Source organism: Saccoglossus kowalevskii, chromosome 8 (assembly GCF_978046115.1).
Source record: "Saccoglossus kowalevskii chromosome 8, keSacKowa6.1, whole genome shotgun sequence".
Classification (NCBI taxonomy): Eukaryota; Metazoa; Hemichordata; class Enteropneusta; family Harrimaniidae; genus Saccoglossus; species Saccoglossus kowalevskii.
In genome coordinates this window covers 35,915,542-35,932,386 of record NC_140648.1, presented here as the reverse complement: position 1 = coordinate 35,932,386, position 16,845 = coordinate 35,915,542, and the positions used below count along the sequence as shown (strand labels likewise).

The 16,845-nt window shown below is 31.6% G+C and overlaps 1 protein-coding gene across 1 annotated transcript; it reads right to left on the bottom strand.

Moving 5' to 3' along the window:
• Positions 1 to 457: 457 nt before the first annotated feature.
• LOC102803727 (meiosis-specific with OB domain-containing protein-like) lies at positions 458 to 16,660 on the bottom strand. Its single transcript, XM_085503010.1, has 14 exons — positions 16,576 to 16,660; positions 14,787 to 14,982; positions 14,562 to 14,619; positions 13,160 to 13,291; positions 12,643 to 12,718; positions 12,115 to 12,307; positions 11,871 to 11,971; positions 9,461 to 9,513; positions 8,900 to 8,995; positions 7,633 to 7,731; positions 6,879 to 7,035; positions 6,193 to 6,382; positions 4,800 to 4,886; positions 458 to 683 (listed from the first exon to the last, which is right to left on the bottom strand). The coding sequence occupies exons 2-14, from the start codon at positions 14,937 to 14,939 to the stop codon at positions 588 to 590; spliced, it is 1,491 nt and encodes a 496-aa protein (XP_085359136.1). The 5' UTR covers positions 14,940 to 14,982; positions 16,576 to 16,660; the 3' UTR covers positions 458 to 587.
• Positions 16,661 to 16,845: the final 185 nt, after the last annotated feature.

Genomic DNA, 16,845 nt, shown 5'->3' with positions numbered 1-16,845 from the left:
AAAAGTTAGGTTTTAAAAGGAGATAATATTAACTAACTCCTCTTTGACAGCGAATATTTCAACAATAAAATGTAACACTTCAAAGATATTACACCAACAGTGGGCAATTAAATTATGGAAAACATGCAAATGTAACAAAAATCATTATTATAATAATTTTCTGAATGGTTGAACTGAGATGTGACATTGAAATTTGCATAGAATGAGGACTGCAAAGAGGTAATCAGTAACAGAGCCTTAACTAAGCACAATTTGGTTGTATTATTAGTAGAGCAAATAACGTTTATAAACCAATTTTGTATGTAATTATTAATAAATTTATATTTATATTAATAAATATGTAATAAGTTATATATTGTGTGTAACTATACTTTATAAAAATCACATTCCACATAAATAGCAATAATGATGATGCTATTTAAATATAATCACATATTTACATTTCAGATTGATTTTCAAAAGTAAATAAACTTTGAACTTGTCTACAAACAATGTGCAGAAAGACATAAATAAACGAATACACAACAACACAATACAGATGACACATTACTTATTTAATTTACAATGGTAGGATGCTAAGAATGTCTTTATTGAATATACTTGACAGCCTCATAAGGGTCAGCCAGGTTGCATGACAGAATTCGCAGTATAGGTTTTTGATTGTCAAAATGTGGTTGGAAAATCTGTAAATAAAGAAGACAATTGACAATGAATTTACTCATCTATTGGTAAATACCAATGATTTTAATGCAATGCAATTATAATGATCCTATTGAAAACTACACATAGGAATCAATCTCTGGAAAGCCTAACCTAGTCAAGCCTATTGCACCCAACCCTAATCAAAACTTGTAGTTTAAAGTCATGCCTCTCAAAAAATCTGCCCTAATTAAGTCACCCTTTGGCAAGAGCCTTGGGCATTATACAAGTATTCTTAATCCATAAATGCAGGCCTTGTATGAAAACTGCCTCAATAGTCACTCAAAATGATTTGTGTTATATATAGCACTGATGAGGTCAGAAAACAGTCATGACTGCTGGCATCAGCAGTTCAAGTAATTAAAGCAACACAATAATTGTTTTGATTTTAAAAAATGTCAGTGTTGTTTATGTGAACTAAAATCCACCTTGCGTGAACATTAGAAGGATTAACTAATTCATCTCCTGTCAAGATAATTAACTTCATATGTTTGAATTGTGTAGCTATGTATTTTATTACTGACAATAGAAGCTACAGCAGATTGTATATCATACAATGACAAACCCAGGTTATTATGTCAAATGAGAAACCGGTGTTGATTAAAAAAACCTATCCAGGCTATGTCAAGCGTATTTTAATACATTGGCTTAAATATTTTAAGAATATGAATGAGAAATGTAATCCTTTCTAGCAAACAAAAACATAAGGCTGGTCCAACTGCCCTAATGTGAGGCTAACATTTGTTGAGCACCATATCTATACTCTTTTAATTGTCACTTAGCAACCAGTGATGGCTATGTCAAGTTTACATGACAGGGTATATACAAATAATCACAACAATGGCTGCTTAACAATTACCCATGGCAGTCATTTGACTGAATGATCGAATTATCCCATAGATAGCGAAAAAGAATGGTATAAAAATGTTTGGTCTAAATGTTTTTAAGCCCCAAACAACATAACATAAACCACATTCATATAGTCAGTAAAAGAAGAAAATCTACATTGACAACAGAAAAAAATAAAAGGTTATAAATACTTAAGCAATTAATAAAATATCAAAGGCCTATGTCATTTTCCATGCAATAAATAGACTTTCATGATTCGAAATTCAATCAAAAACTAATGACAAATGTAGAATTAATACAAAACAGATAATGAGATTAAGTAGATCATCTAGACTGCCCTAAATACACCCAATAATTTTATGCTTAAATAAAAAAAACAGTACCGACAGTGATGTGTGCAAATTGCACAACATTTGACAATGCACAATATCTTAAACAACTTTTAGTAAAGCAGTTTCATATCACATTTGTTTGCCTACCCAAGAGATAATTGTTAAATTTTAAGTCACAAACGGTGACTCAATGGCTTTTGTAAATGAATAGAGCTGCTAAACTCCATTTGACAGAATTCACAAAATCATCAACCATATTTATGTTTAACCCATAATTCAGAGTACCTGTAGGAGATCACAATATATGTTGAATTTTCATGCAGTTTAGATTGTTAATAAACCTGTATATAGTTGATAAACTGTTGGCCGGTTCAAACATGTTTATTATATTTATATTAGTATGCCAAAAATAGTCAAAAGTTGTTGGCTGTTTAACGCAATTGAGTTGTAGACAAAAACAAATGAAAAAAGGAACACGAAATAAACTGTCAGCACTATGTTGCACAATATTTAGCAACTGACATATGATAGATACTCTTCTTGAAAGAAATTGCATGTGAATTTAGAAGTTTCTTATCTTTTTAATTATTGAGTGCAACTTATGCTTGGGTAACTTTTTCAATTGAGAATACAGTATGTTGAAGCAATTGTTAAACATACCGGTATTATCTACAAATCAAAGAGTAATCCAGTCAACAAACATTACTGTACTGTAAACTACAGAACACCTGATAAATCAAAGAAAGCTTAAGAAAGAACTCCTGTGTGCTGACAGTTTTGAAGGCATATTAATAATTAAATAAGATTTGCTATTTGAGATGCACAACATGAAAACAATATAATTCACATTATTGAAGTTTATAATACTTACTGAAAATAAATTTGATTGTAATCTGTTCAAGTTCAAATTTAAATCTGATTTTTTGAGATATCAAAATTGACAAATAATAATTAGATAATCAGTATGCAAGTTTTAAACATTAACCTAATCACGTCAGGATTACCCCTGAACATATATAAACCAAATTTTATTGAAATGTGATAATTATGATATTATGAAATTAGGCAATTAGAATGCTTGAATTTCAATCCCAAACTAATCAGGTCTTTAGCATTGTTCCCGGGCACTTACATACCAAGTCTTATTGGAATACAATATATGGTTTTTGAGATATACATGTAGGTAGAAAATTGGGTAATTATTTTGCAAATTAAAAAATTATAGAAATAAGGTAATTAATAAGCACGGATTTTAACCCAAGGATAATCAGATTTGTGCAATGTCATAGAGCATTTATGTATCAAGTTACAGGTAGTAAATTCGAATTTGACTAATCGTAATGCAAATTAGATAATTAATATGCATGGATTTGAACCAAAATCAAATTAAATCTGTGCATTAGTCCAAACATCTATGTACCAAATTTAATCAAAATCCAATGATTTATATATCGGTGGAACAGACATACACTCTTTAACTGCAAAGACTTCGCTCTTGGGGTCAAAAACATTAAACAACAAAATATGCATACAGATCATGAATATACACATTCAATAGGAATTGATCAAGTGGTTGAACTGCAAAAGACATACATGCCTTGAACGTGGATTACAGGTTTGCTCTTAATAAATTATATGACCTCTAAGGCAACACTATTATTTGAATGGCCATGTATGCACTTCAAAGTACTAATTACACAGTTTACATGTATGTGTTAGATTAATTGAAATATATTTATTGTCAAGTACAATGATTTTCATGCAACATTGATTCCACAATCCTTCAGGAAGAAGTGCCTATAATTGAGTTGAAAGAATAAAATTACAATCATATATTGTATACACTAAACTATAAAGTGTCGTAAAGTAAAACAAAGTCAAAGAGGGCACAACATGAAAATATATAGTGCATTCAATTGTAGACACAAGGGCACAGTTTATGTTTATATATACTAAGCATATACTAAAATTTCAGGACATAATAATAATAATAATAATAATAACTTTATTGCATCCTTAGAAATACAATGTTTCTATCAGTTAATAGCAATAAAGATTAGTTGTGATAACTACTACTACAAAAAGAAAGTTAGTTGTTAAAAAAGATAAAGCAAGTGTGGACATATGTGCTAGAAAAAACTACACTAATCAATCCTGCTTATCATACTGATTACAACACACAGAATAAATTTCATTTAGCAATTTATACCTTTTTAAACTTTAGATATATTTTTCACAAAATGGTTGATCAAGGCATATTACATACATGTACCAGGTGTTTTTTAAAACTTTTTAGACGGTTTAATTAATTCTGGCATTATGGAAGCATGGACTAGGCAGCCTGTGTGAATACCATACTATAGAGTCATATAGTGTACAAACAATGTACACAGAATGAAATAGAAGATGAACTGCACTTTGTTATGATATGCTCACAATATAAAGTAATACGCCAACAAATCATACAAGACATTACATTTCCACAAGAAACACAAGATGATCTCCAGAAATTTAATTTCTTGATGACTTCAAAAGATGATAAATAATAATAAAAATGATTGGCAACTATATTCATAACTCATTTCAATCAAGAAATGAAAATGCCATTTGATATGTAACACTTGCTTTAATCTTTATTGCTATTAACTGATAGAAACATTGTATTACGAATGATGCAATAAAGTTATTATTATTATTATAGTATTTTTTATTGTGATATGGCATAGATTATTGAACTTTCTATTACAATGGTAAGTAGCTTCAGGAATAAAATCTGTCCTATTTTACACACTCCTGAGGTCAAAGAAAGTTGAAAGAAATAAATCATCTAAATGGCACTGCAAATCAGTACATGTCATGGTCAGGTTAGCACATAATTCAAAGATAAAACCTAGCTCTGACCATGACAAGGAAACTAACCTTGAAATATATTTTACACCTTTCAAGCAAAAACTTCCACTTCAGTTGAGTCCTAATGTCATCATTCAAATTACAGAACTCTTCAACCTGAAAAATTCAACACAAAGGTATTTGTGGGAATGATTTCCAAAGAATTTTATACTTGGGCCAAATTTATTACATTCAATGTTTAGCTTCTCTCAACAGTACAAAAGTATACATACTCTCATGCAATGACTTATGTTTTTATATTTGTCTATAGTTCTTGATAGCTAATTGTTCACAGACCTTCATCAAATGCAGTGGAGAAACATGCACATACATAGAGGTATAATTTGTAAGAAATCAGACCACAGTCCCTCCACTGTGATCAGACAAATGTTAATAATGGCAGTGAAAGTCAATGTGATATACTGAGGGGTATATAGATTTAAAAAATGAACCATCGCATTATAACACATTGTTGTGTAATGAATGGGTAAACTAAGTGAAAAACAACCTTGTATGCAATCTTCATCAAGACAATTCCTTAGATTGATTGTTGATTATCAGCAGTTTACCAACAGTTTGTAAGATTTCTCATGAAATTCATTTGATCAAATGTATGAGAAGGGGGATAACATAGAACTACATTAGTCTGGCCTTCTTGAACATCATGCAAACAGTCAAACAATCAGTTTGTTGTTACCTAAGAGAGGGCACTGAAATTTCACATATTTTTATGCTTACATTCTTTCACCCAGGTACTTCAAATATGCCTGTGTTAAAGGTATTTCATCAGACTCATTGAATTTCAAGCTCCTTTCTTATTAATAGATTTTATGTGTTGACAATTTGAAATATCACAAAAGTTGTTGCTGAATAATGATAATGAACATATTTATCAGAAATCGTTTACACAAACACAATATAAAGGGGATCCAATTAGATTTGCTACATTGCCCTTTTTTTAAAAGATTTAGCCTTCTGGAATAAAATGTTGATAGCTTCTCATGTGAAACTGTGTCATACCGAGTTTATTCAGGTTGTCTGCCATAGAACAATGTCTTTTGTTATACATGTAATTCATTTTCACCTAACAGACAAATACTAGAATTGTGAAAAAGCTAATAGAACAAACCGAAGCATGGATCTCATGAAACAGTAATGCAATAAATTGAGAAGTTTAATCAAATTTGAACTTCATTAAACTGTGTATTAAAGTTTGTGATATTTGTGCAAAAAACAATGGAAATTGTCAGTTTTCGTCAAACAAATCAGTCAGCTCAACTTAGAGATAATGCTCTACACACAAATGTAGGGTTTATGCCATTTTTCAACTAAATAAAAGATTTCACTTACCAGGGGTATATTCTACAAATATTAATCTAAACCCAAACCAAACCCATAAAGGTCATTGAAGTCTATCACTTACTGGATAGCCAAACATCATTTCAGCAACACTGCCACTTAATCTACAATTGTGATATGTTCCAGTATGGTCAGAAACTGAGAGTAGAACATCATATGACATCAGTGTAGTCACATCACCAGTAACAGATGCAGGACATTCACGGTTTTTACAACCACCAGTTGCTCTATCAATCCGAAATTTACACTGTGAACTAGCAATAGAAATGAACAAAGATTTATTATTCAGTTTTTCCATACAGAAAACTTTTCCCAATTCTATCAAAGTACCATTCATCTTTCTACAATCATCAAATGTTTCTTACTTAAATATACTGTTGATAGTTTGACAATGTGTGAGCTGGTCTGCATGTTGTTAAATAATATTTTGCACAGCATTTTACTGAAAGAAAAAACATTTTCCAACAGTACATGTCACCTGACTGGTTTTGTCTAATACACAAGTATTAAAAAAGGTTTGAATCATTACTAATGTATTAGTTAGTATGTTGATATAGAGTGTGCGCATAGAACACACTGCAAAGTAATTTGGTTAGTATAGTTTTTATCTTTCGAGGATGGGGGGGGGGTAGTTCTTCATATACCAATGAACTCACATTTGTAAAAATATATATGTATCTCTTTTGAAAGCTTTTACTATCAGTACCAGTAATCTGACAGTATATATTACCATACAAATGTATAAATTACCATTTCACTGATACAGCAGTACTGATGCCAGCGTCAATATTCATGGATGATATTAATGCATAGATTATGCCATATTCTGGAGCTATGTTGAATTCTGATTTGGTAGCAAACTTATTTTTAACTTGTTGAATAGTATATACATCAGTTATATTTGCCACTAGAGTAGAAAAAAAAAATATAATGCACAATGTAAGAAGATAGTTCATATTCAAACTCATTAAATTAAGTAACACTTCAACTTTAAGAAAAAAACAAAAACATTTTTTTTAAATACAAGTCATCATCATTTCAGCTTCAACAATCTCATTCACTTAATGTATAAAGTATAAATCTGTTTCTATATAATTGGTAGAATCCCCAATGCACATCACTCGTGGCTACACTAGCTGCAGTCAAAGTAATTGCTTGTTGCACTGGAAATAATAATAATGTACATGTAAGTAATAAGGGGAGAACAATTGGTGGAGTGAACACATAATGGTTGTATTTATGCAAATTTGGTTGTTTCTGCATGCTATCAAATTATTATTATTGGTCAAAGGTCAAAAATGGTGTAGTGTATAAACAGAGTTTTTTTCGAGAGTCAAATCGAGCAAAATTTTGCTGTATTGAAGGTACAGCATGCAGTTTGAGTCAGTTTGGATAATTGTTCTATCATTCTGCAAATTTTTACATTTTCACTTGTTTACAGTATAAGAAAACAACAATTAACTCAATTGAGTCTATCCTATGTAAGTCTAATTAAAACACTTACACTCAGGGTCCTTTCCAGCTGATGATCCTTCATTCAAGTTTTCTTCTTCAAAATTGTAAGTTTTTCCATAGGTATATAAAGAATGAGCTTCTCTAGTATCTATTATACAAAACAAAAAAATATACGCCTTGCTCTGTAAGAGGGGTGAAGCCAAAGTAGCATTTGATATATGCACATGAGAGTTGTTAGGCACAGACCCAACACTGTACAAACACAAAATTTCAGAATTTATGCCCTCATGCTTTTCTACGCTGTGTAATTTGTATGTAATTTTCCCTCAACAGTTTGGCCTTTCAGACAATACCTTCAATATACCGGTACAATGCATTTGAACTTAAATTCCAGTACTTTGTGAATAACTTCATAATATTATTATACATTAAATACTCTAATCTAGAGTTTCAGAATACAATAAGTTCTGGGATTTGCATCCAATAACTATGCAAACTAGGAGTTCAATAACATTGGATTCTGAATGGATCCAAATATAGATGATTCAAACTCTAAAATTTGCTGACATGACTGCTCAAATACATGTCTTCTAGCTTGTATGAAGCATAAGTAAGTGGATTAGGGTCTCAGTGTGTGATAAAGTATGAAACAGTACTGAGATATTGTGTTTCAGTAGTTGTGGCATTCTGCAAACTCTGGCTCTATTAAAGGGCGGTACAGACAAAGATGGCGACTTTGACTGTTGCACAGATCAACGAGTACAAACTGAGACGTTACCAAGCATTAATAAAGTATTTTTTTCGGTGATTAGAAGGTATCAAACAAGTCACTGGTGGTAATTAGGGCAAGTATGGTCCAGGGCAAAACTTGTACTCACGATTTCATTAGAAAAGCACATTGGATTGTCGAAAAATCAATCAACACAAATATTGCACATGCACGGCGCAACAACAACTACCCTTCAAAAGATGTATAATAATAAGGTTATTAACAAAATACCAGAATTCATGCCTTGTAGATCATTGCCCTCAATGATACATGTATCAAACAATACCTTCACTGTATGATGTACTAGAACATACATTTCTGTAATTCTTTATTAACCTCATATTATTACATATGTACCACAGTTTACTTTATTGTACCTCTGAAAGTATTAATATTTCTATCGATATGCAATTGAGTAGAAATCGCATACTTGTGATCCTCTGATCATGAAAATACAGCTGCAGGATATACCTCAACACTCATAAAAACATCTTAAAAACCCCACCCCCCATATAGAACTATAGATCATGAAAACACTTTAAACTACCTGGATTTACTGTGAAGATAGTTTTTGAATCTACAGTGGCTATCATAGTTTTCCTGAAATCATCAAAAGATACTCTAACATCAGCAGCAAATATCACTGTCAAAGATACAATATCAGTGTGATGTCACTATTCAGAAATATGAATTGGTTTATCAAACAGAGCCATATGACCATATTTTGGCTTCATGTTAAGTTACTACATGATGATACAGTATTACTCAAACATATTCCATGACTTGCTTTATGTTTTATCATTAAATTTGTTAATGAACAAACATACAAGCTCAATTCTATGTGATGAGGAAATTATATAATAAACTAAGCATATACTAATTAATAGAAATAAAATAAGTAACTTCAATTAACAAACGCTTGAAAACATCAAAATCTGTGTGTTGTAGCTGAGAATTTCAAAAGCATACACATTCAAGGGTTACTCTGTTTTGGATGTCTATTTTACACTTCTCATTGATCCTATCGAGAATTTTTTTTTCATATCAAAATCCTCATTAATTGTCATTACTAATAGCTGAATTTTGCTTATAGATTTCAAATTATTACCTGTATCTTTGACATTCCATGTTTGGGCATATTCAATATTTTCTTCATCCCAACTTAGAACAAAAAAAAAAGTAATAGTTAAAAACAAACGAGTTCATTACAGTGTGAAAGCGGGTGCTATTCTACCAAAAGAATGATTATAATAAAACTGTTTTAAATTTCCATCATTAAATCTCAGTGTTTAATATTATTACCCACTGTTAACATGAAAGGATTTCCATTTATTTCTACATCAAGTTATTTGACAACTTACTATGAAATTAACAGATAATATAATAACACCATCATGCGTTATGTGTCAACTTTACTAGCTTCACCCCTGACATTAAGATGCTCACCACCAACAATAGAATAACTAAGGAGATTCAAAATGGGTTTTGGCTTTTCATTCCCCCTCTCTAGAAAGATGGTAGTAACACCTTGCAAAAGTGAATGATACTATGCCACAATTAAATTTTACCATGGTAATTTGAAAAAGTAAAGTAAATGTCCAAAAAGTTTAATATTTGCTAATGGATGTTAGACCAGATGTGAAGTAATTATTTTTATTTTTTAACTCCAAGAACAACAAGTCACAGTCCCCGTAAAATTTTTAAAAGTACTCTTTGTGCTTGTCATATTAATGTGGAGAGAGCGTGTCCTTGAAACTTGAGTCCAAAGTGGCGTATACAACAGATTGTTTATTTACATCAAATTCAAACATGTGTTGCGTGACGACCCCTTCCTGTTTAAGACATAGCAAAGAAAAACATAAATCATAAGTGAAAGCATGTCCAAGTTATCACATTTTAAATAAACAAGATGGCCACCAGTCGGCCATATTTCATCAAATTGCAAATTGAATTGTCATGTACATGTATCCATTTATGACATATCAATGAAAATGATACATGGGTGACAGAGATATAGTAATATGGCCAAAAATAAAAACAGCCGTTAATCGGCCATCTTTGATCTGATTATGAAACAAAGTGACATGTATGATGTATGTGCCAAATGATGTGTGTCAAAATGTTACATAAATCTTGGAAATATAGTAGTAAGGCCAAAAAGTCAGATGGCTGTCAATCGGCCATCCTTGATCCGATTTTGAAACAAATTGTCATGAACATGTATGCTAACATGTATAAAGTATGTGGCAAATTTGAATGAAAACTGACAAAGCATGTCCACTATGTATACCATGTGGTATACATTTAAAAAAAAAAGATGCCTGCCAGTCAGGCATTTTGAATCGAATCGCTAAACCACTGCATGTACATATGTCCCACATAAAGTACTTGGCACATGCAAAGAATGGACAGAATCGGACTGACAGATTCTGAAATATGATTCTGGACATACAGATGGATGGAGACCGAATTATAAGTCTCTGTTTTTGGACTTCGTCCGAACGGAGACTAAATATCAAGCCATTAAGTGAATATAAACAAGTTTTTCTTAAGTTTAAAGTTTCATTGTTGGCAAAATTTTGTTTGAAAATAGTGCCTTGCCATCGCCAAGCATTTCTGGTGGTTCAGATGTGATCAAGTTTTTAGGTTCTTATGGTGTCATCAAATCACATTGAATCACATGCAGGATTCTTTGTACTCTGAGATGTAAGCAAAAGTTTTGAGTAGTTTCTTGTATAGTCATTAGGGCCCTCTCTTTCTAATTTTTATAGGCAGGTTGTTTTACTCAGCTAAACCACTGCATGTACATATGTCCCACATAAAATACTTGGCACATGCAAAGAATGGACAGAATCGGACTGACAGATTCTGAAATATGATTCTGGACATACAGATGGATGGAGACCGAATTATAAGTCTCTGTTTTTGGACAAGCCATTAAGTGAATATAAACAAGTTTTTCTTAAGTTTAAAGTTTCATTGTTGGCAAAATTTTGTTTGAAAATAGTGCCTTGCCATCGCCAAGCATTTCTGGTGGTTCAGATGTGATCAAGTTTTTAGGTTCTTATGGTGTCATCAAATCACATTGAATCACATGCAGGATTCTTTGTACTCTGAGATGTAAGCAAAAGTTTTGAGTAGTTTCTTGTATGGTCATTAGGGCCCTCTCTTTCTAATTTTTATAGGCAGGTTGTTTTACTCATGTTACCACTGCAAGCTTAGAACTTCAAACATTATATACTTCCTAGGTTAGTTGTGCTCTGTATGATCCTGAAGCAGAATCCCAACAGCTTCTAATCAGTATAACTTTCAAACACCGCAACTTTCAGATTTGATTTTTGATAAAGATACTCAAAATTGAAAGGGCTTTCAAATTAGGTTTTGCCAACAATAAAACTTTAATATAAAATATCTAAAAAAAATAGAAAGCAGAAAAAATATACAACTAAAAAATATATATACATGTACTTGTTATAAGAATTATCCAATAAATATATTATAGGGAACAAGATACTCACAACATAAGTGTAAACAATGGACATGTTTCATCAAGCAGTTTTATTTCACATCTTTTTGTTTGTCTTCCTGTTTTGGTCACCAAATCCTTAGGTATTCCCATCTAAACACAACATAGTTAGAAAAAATCTAGATTTATTATCCTTATTGAGTTATGTGACAATTATAGCGATACTGTGACATTATTATTTCTGATTTGTGATTCAATCTCCTTACAAAATAATATCTATGAATCGATTTAAATACCTCTCTCACTAAAGCTAAAAGGTTGATATGTTGTCCATGTAAATTCTGTCCATTAGTAATAACATCAGCAAGTGTATAGTAATCATTGCTTTCTTTGACTGGTATATGTTGAATTGAGTTAAAATTAGCAAAATCCCACCCACTGTAGTGGACAACTGTTGAACGAGTTTCACTGATATTTATTTCTACACCTCTGTAAGAAAAAGTAATTATTTACTACAATTAATAAAGCTAACATGGACAGTGTGATTTTACTGTGCCCTTGCAAGTGGATTAACAGATACAGTAGTTAGCATCAGAAAGAAACAGTAATTTATGACAACAACATATAAGTATAATGTATAAAGTTATTTTAAATGTCAACGTTGAGGGCGCAAACCAAAACAACATGAATTTCCATCCCGTGTGTGAGGGCTTTATTACACAAAGTTATGGTTCATAATGCTGTGCAGCAATGTATTTTACATGATGGAAACTAATCGTATTTTATCATTTCAATCAAGATACAAAGGTTAGTAATAAACTTACAAAGGAGTCCATGGCCCATATTTGTCAGCTAGTTCACCAGGGGGCTTGCTCTGAACATGAGGATTCTGAACTTCAACTGAAACCAGAAACATAGGTTCTATTTAATAGTTATTTATAATTTCACACAAAGTGATACATAACAGAGATTTACATATTTATACTGTAGCAGCATATGTAATTTAAATGATAGAAGTTTGTCTATGGTCAAAATACATCTGTACTTTAATTGCCCAATATAAAATACATGTAATTTTTTGAGTTCATTTACCGCTTTATTAGAGATATGCTTCTAATAAATTATATGTTATATATATTTTTAATAAGATTATCATTATTATATATTAATTGCCTTGCCTTGTCTGTCGCTGTATATAAACATCGCGTACATTAACTACTCAGTTATAAAATTGTATACAAATCTGAACCTTAACAGCTATAGTCTGCATTTAGAAGACTTTTTTTGCCTGGTAAGGTTAATATCATTACAATTAAACAAAAATAAATAAGATAAACTTACTAATGTCACCAATTTTAAATGTATTACTTAATTCTCTAATGTGTCTTTCATTACCCCAACATGTTGCATTTATAAATTCAGTAGGAGTATCTCTAAGTGTAAAGCTCATCAAGAAATTTTCAGTTCCAATATCTGAAATATAAAGATGAAGTTAAGTATACATATTTAATTCTTTGAATAGGCATGTCATGAAGCACAGTTAAATTGAAACTGGTTTGATAGATTCGCCTACTATGATTAAAAAATAACATGCATATATATAATTAACTTGTTTCAATTTAACTTTCAGTTAAATTCCATTTTATTTTCCCATAATAAGGAAATAACATTCATAAAAGTGAATAAGGTGAATCTTATATTGTGTGAAGTTTCAGCAAAGTATATAAATATTTGGCTGCACATGTTCCAATTTGCCATTTGAAATGCTGGATGAAATTTTAAAAAAACAAGCTATATCATGCTTTGAATTCCAGTTTAATACTTCAATAACATATAGTATAATTATCACAACCTTGCCCAATGAAATTCTACATATTAAATAATGAATAATTGTTCAAGATGGATACAAACTACCGACAATAATGCAATCGCCACATAGTAAGATTTTTTCTTTGCATGGAAATTGAGAATAATAGTATTTAAACAATGCAACAAACTAAATTTTGTGTAGAAAATACTGCCCACACCTTTGGCGGGAACAGTTCTGACACAATGAGGTCACCATAATAACTATTATTATACATCTGTAACTGTAACGCCATAAGTTTCAGCATGCCATAATTTTGTGGTATTTTATAGGGTATTTTCATCCTACCAATGCAAATTCCAAATAAGTGTCCTCTAATAATGAAAAAACAAACATGGCAGCCCCAGAGTTTGACCAGACCCCATACAAAGAAGTTTGCTCAATCTGTTCTAAACTTTTTGTATTTTGGCATTCATATGATTTCAACTATTACCAGAATCTTTATTTGTTCTTAAAGGCCACCGGCCCATTTCACAATATACATGGAAAAATAAATACATAACTAATTCTTTCCTTAGGTCAAAAGTCACCTCATGTTAATACATTCTTGTCTCAGAATTTGTGCTTTATGTACAAACATTGCTAGTTTCCCATGATGTATCCTTGGGAGGAAAAGAAGTATAATATTAAGGTTATTAAAAGGGAAACCAAAAAGTATGCACTCAAACAGCACACAGTCGCATCGTCCTCTGCGGCACGTCAGTCGATACTCCCGCTGTACTATCTTCCTGCATACTTTTCAGTATCCTTGTAATAACCTCATATTAATATTCATGTTCCTAAATTAATACTACATGTAATAGATACATATACAATATAACATGATGTATAAATATATATTTAATCATAATTTACAATAAAATTCTATTCACTTACTTTTTTTGCTTGGAAAAGATCTCACACTTTGCTTAGTTATTACAACACCAACCAAGACCTGGAACAAATTCAAGAAATATACAAATAATAAACAGGTCAGGTGAAATATTAGATGCCAGTACCGGGGGTACATTCATCCTAATGCATAGGACTTGTCCTGCTTACTTAAACTACACTAATGCACTATACACTGCCACTTTTTATGATTAAATTATTTTTAATTACCGTATTAGGCATTCCTGGTGAAAGTTCTCTGAGCATAGTCCTTCGAACTGTGGCATTATTTCCTTGATTTGCATTCCTTCCAGTAATAGTAGTACCATCAGGCCATGTGTTCTGTGTCCCAAACTGATTCTCATATCCTCCTGACCAGGACATGATGTTATCTTACTGCTTTAAATCATTTGGATAAATACAATACCTGTAAGATAAACAATGAATGAATTTACACTATGTAAACAATATATATACCGTTACAGTAAATTTTTATAAATGTTTCTCGTATATGCTATTTTTACATGGCTGAGCAACTGTTCCTCCCACCACAGAAGATTATCTCCAATGCTTTTACACCGTTGAGGACCAAATAAGAGCTGAGAGTTCAATTCAGTTCGATTAGAGCCGAAAAGAACAGTGCCCTCAAATACTTAGTATGAAAACAACATGGCTGTAAAAGATTTTGGTGTCGTGCTTGTGTTGTTGTTTCTTTATATGGCACAATGCTGTTGAGCTGGGAGAAATAAGAAACAGTCATGAGTCTGAGACAATGCACTGATGTTATGATTTAGGTATCTCGAATAAACAGGATACACGGCATACACTAAATGTGTTACAGCCTACTAGTATTCTTTAAAAAGTTTCTTTAATTTCCATTGTATCTGTTCAGTCATCTTTTCAAGTTTTTGTCACATAATTTCATACGCCATTTTTCTGTTTCCCATTGAGCTATCAATCTAAAGCTGTATTTCTTTACTCTGCCAAATAGATATTAGGGTACGTACCTCTTTTTCAAGCCAGAAATTATGTGAAATTACAAACAATGTTGTCTGCGCTATAATTGAAATAAGATGTTACTTGAAGAAGAGGATTGGGGGGTGATTTCGGCTCCGATAGCTGGGCCCGACGCATATACAAGGTTGGAGCCATGTCTGGGCTCAATCCTATCGGAGTTCAAACCTGAGGGTTTATTGGAGCCAAACTTGGCTCAAGCCAAAGCTTATACATGGCCATTCTTGCTGGCTCTAGCCATTGGGCTGTGATAAAATGTTGTGTAAGCATAGCAAATAATTAGAATTTAAAGTGTGGTCATACTCATACTCGCAACAAAGGCATTCCCTTCACCTTTTTTTCATAATTATAAATTTCAATAGCTGTTGAATTAAATCAGCCAATCAACGAGCACATTATAGCATCATTTAAAAATGTTAAAATTGGTATTTAATCGGCCAATAGAAACTTCTTGTTTCAGTTTGAATTGTCAAATATATAAATATTTATAAAAATGAATGCAATATGCCTTTGTTGCGCCAATAGTATAAGAAGTAATATAAAAACAAATATTGCCAAACCAATTCATTATGAGAAGGTTCAAAGAAAACCATCACAACTTCTCTAATCTTGTCTGAAAATTGCGGAATTGATTTGTTTGTAGTTTTAATATAGTCACTATTGACGTTTTAGTACCAGTTCTCAGTAAAATTTAAGAAAAACGTTTAGTATGGTTTCTTCAAATTCTTGCTTCTTCTGACATGCCAGTTTTCATCGAACTCACTAACAAACTTACAAAAAAGCAAAAAAAAAAAGGAAACATTGTACATTCATACAGCCTACATGAGCATAAAACACTTCTGATATAGCTTTTGATAAATGATAACATTTGTACGAAAAAGACAGATTGGGGGATTGTTGCTAAAAGAAAGTCACAGTTTTCATGAAACATTCCTAAACTTCTAAACTCATATAAAATGCATCGTAAGTAAATAATACATGACAAACAAATTTACATAACACATACCTAACCTTGCTCATGTGTGCACAGTTTTTAAAGACAGAGACCTTTAAAAATGTCGGCACCTGAAATGCGTAAAGTTACAGCAGACGACAATATTTACATTTCTTCGCTTACGTCAATGGAAGGTCACATCAGCCTAGCCTAAGATGATACAATTACAGATTAAATACAAGAATATATATTTCATTTAATCTGACAATTAGGTAAATATTACATATAAATTAATTTAACTCTATCCTAGATGAAAAAATCTCGCAGCTACTTAAGATCTGT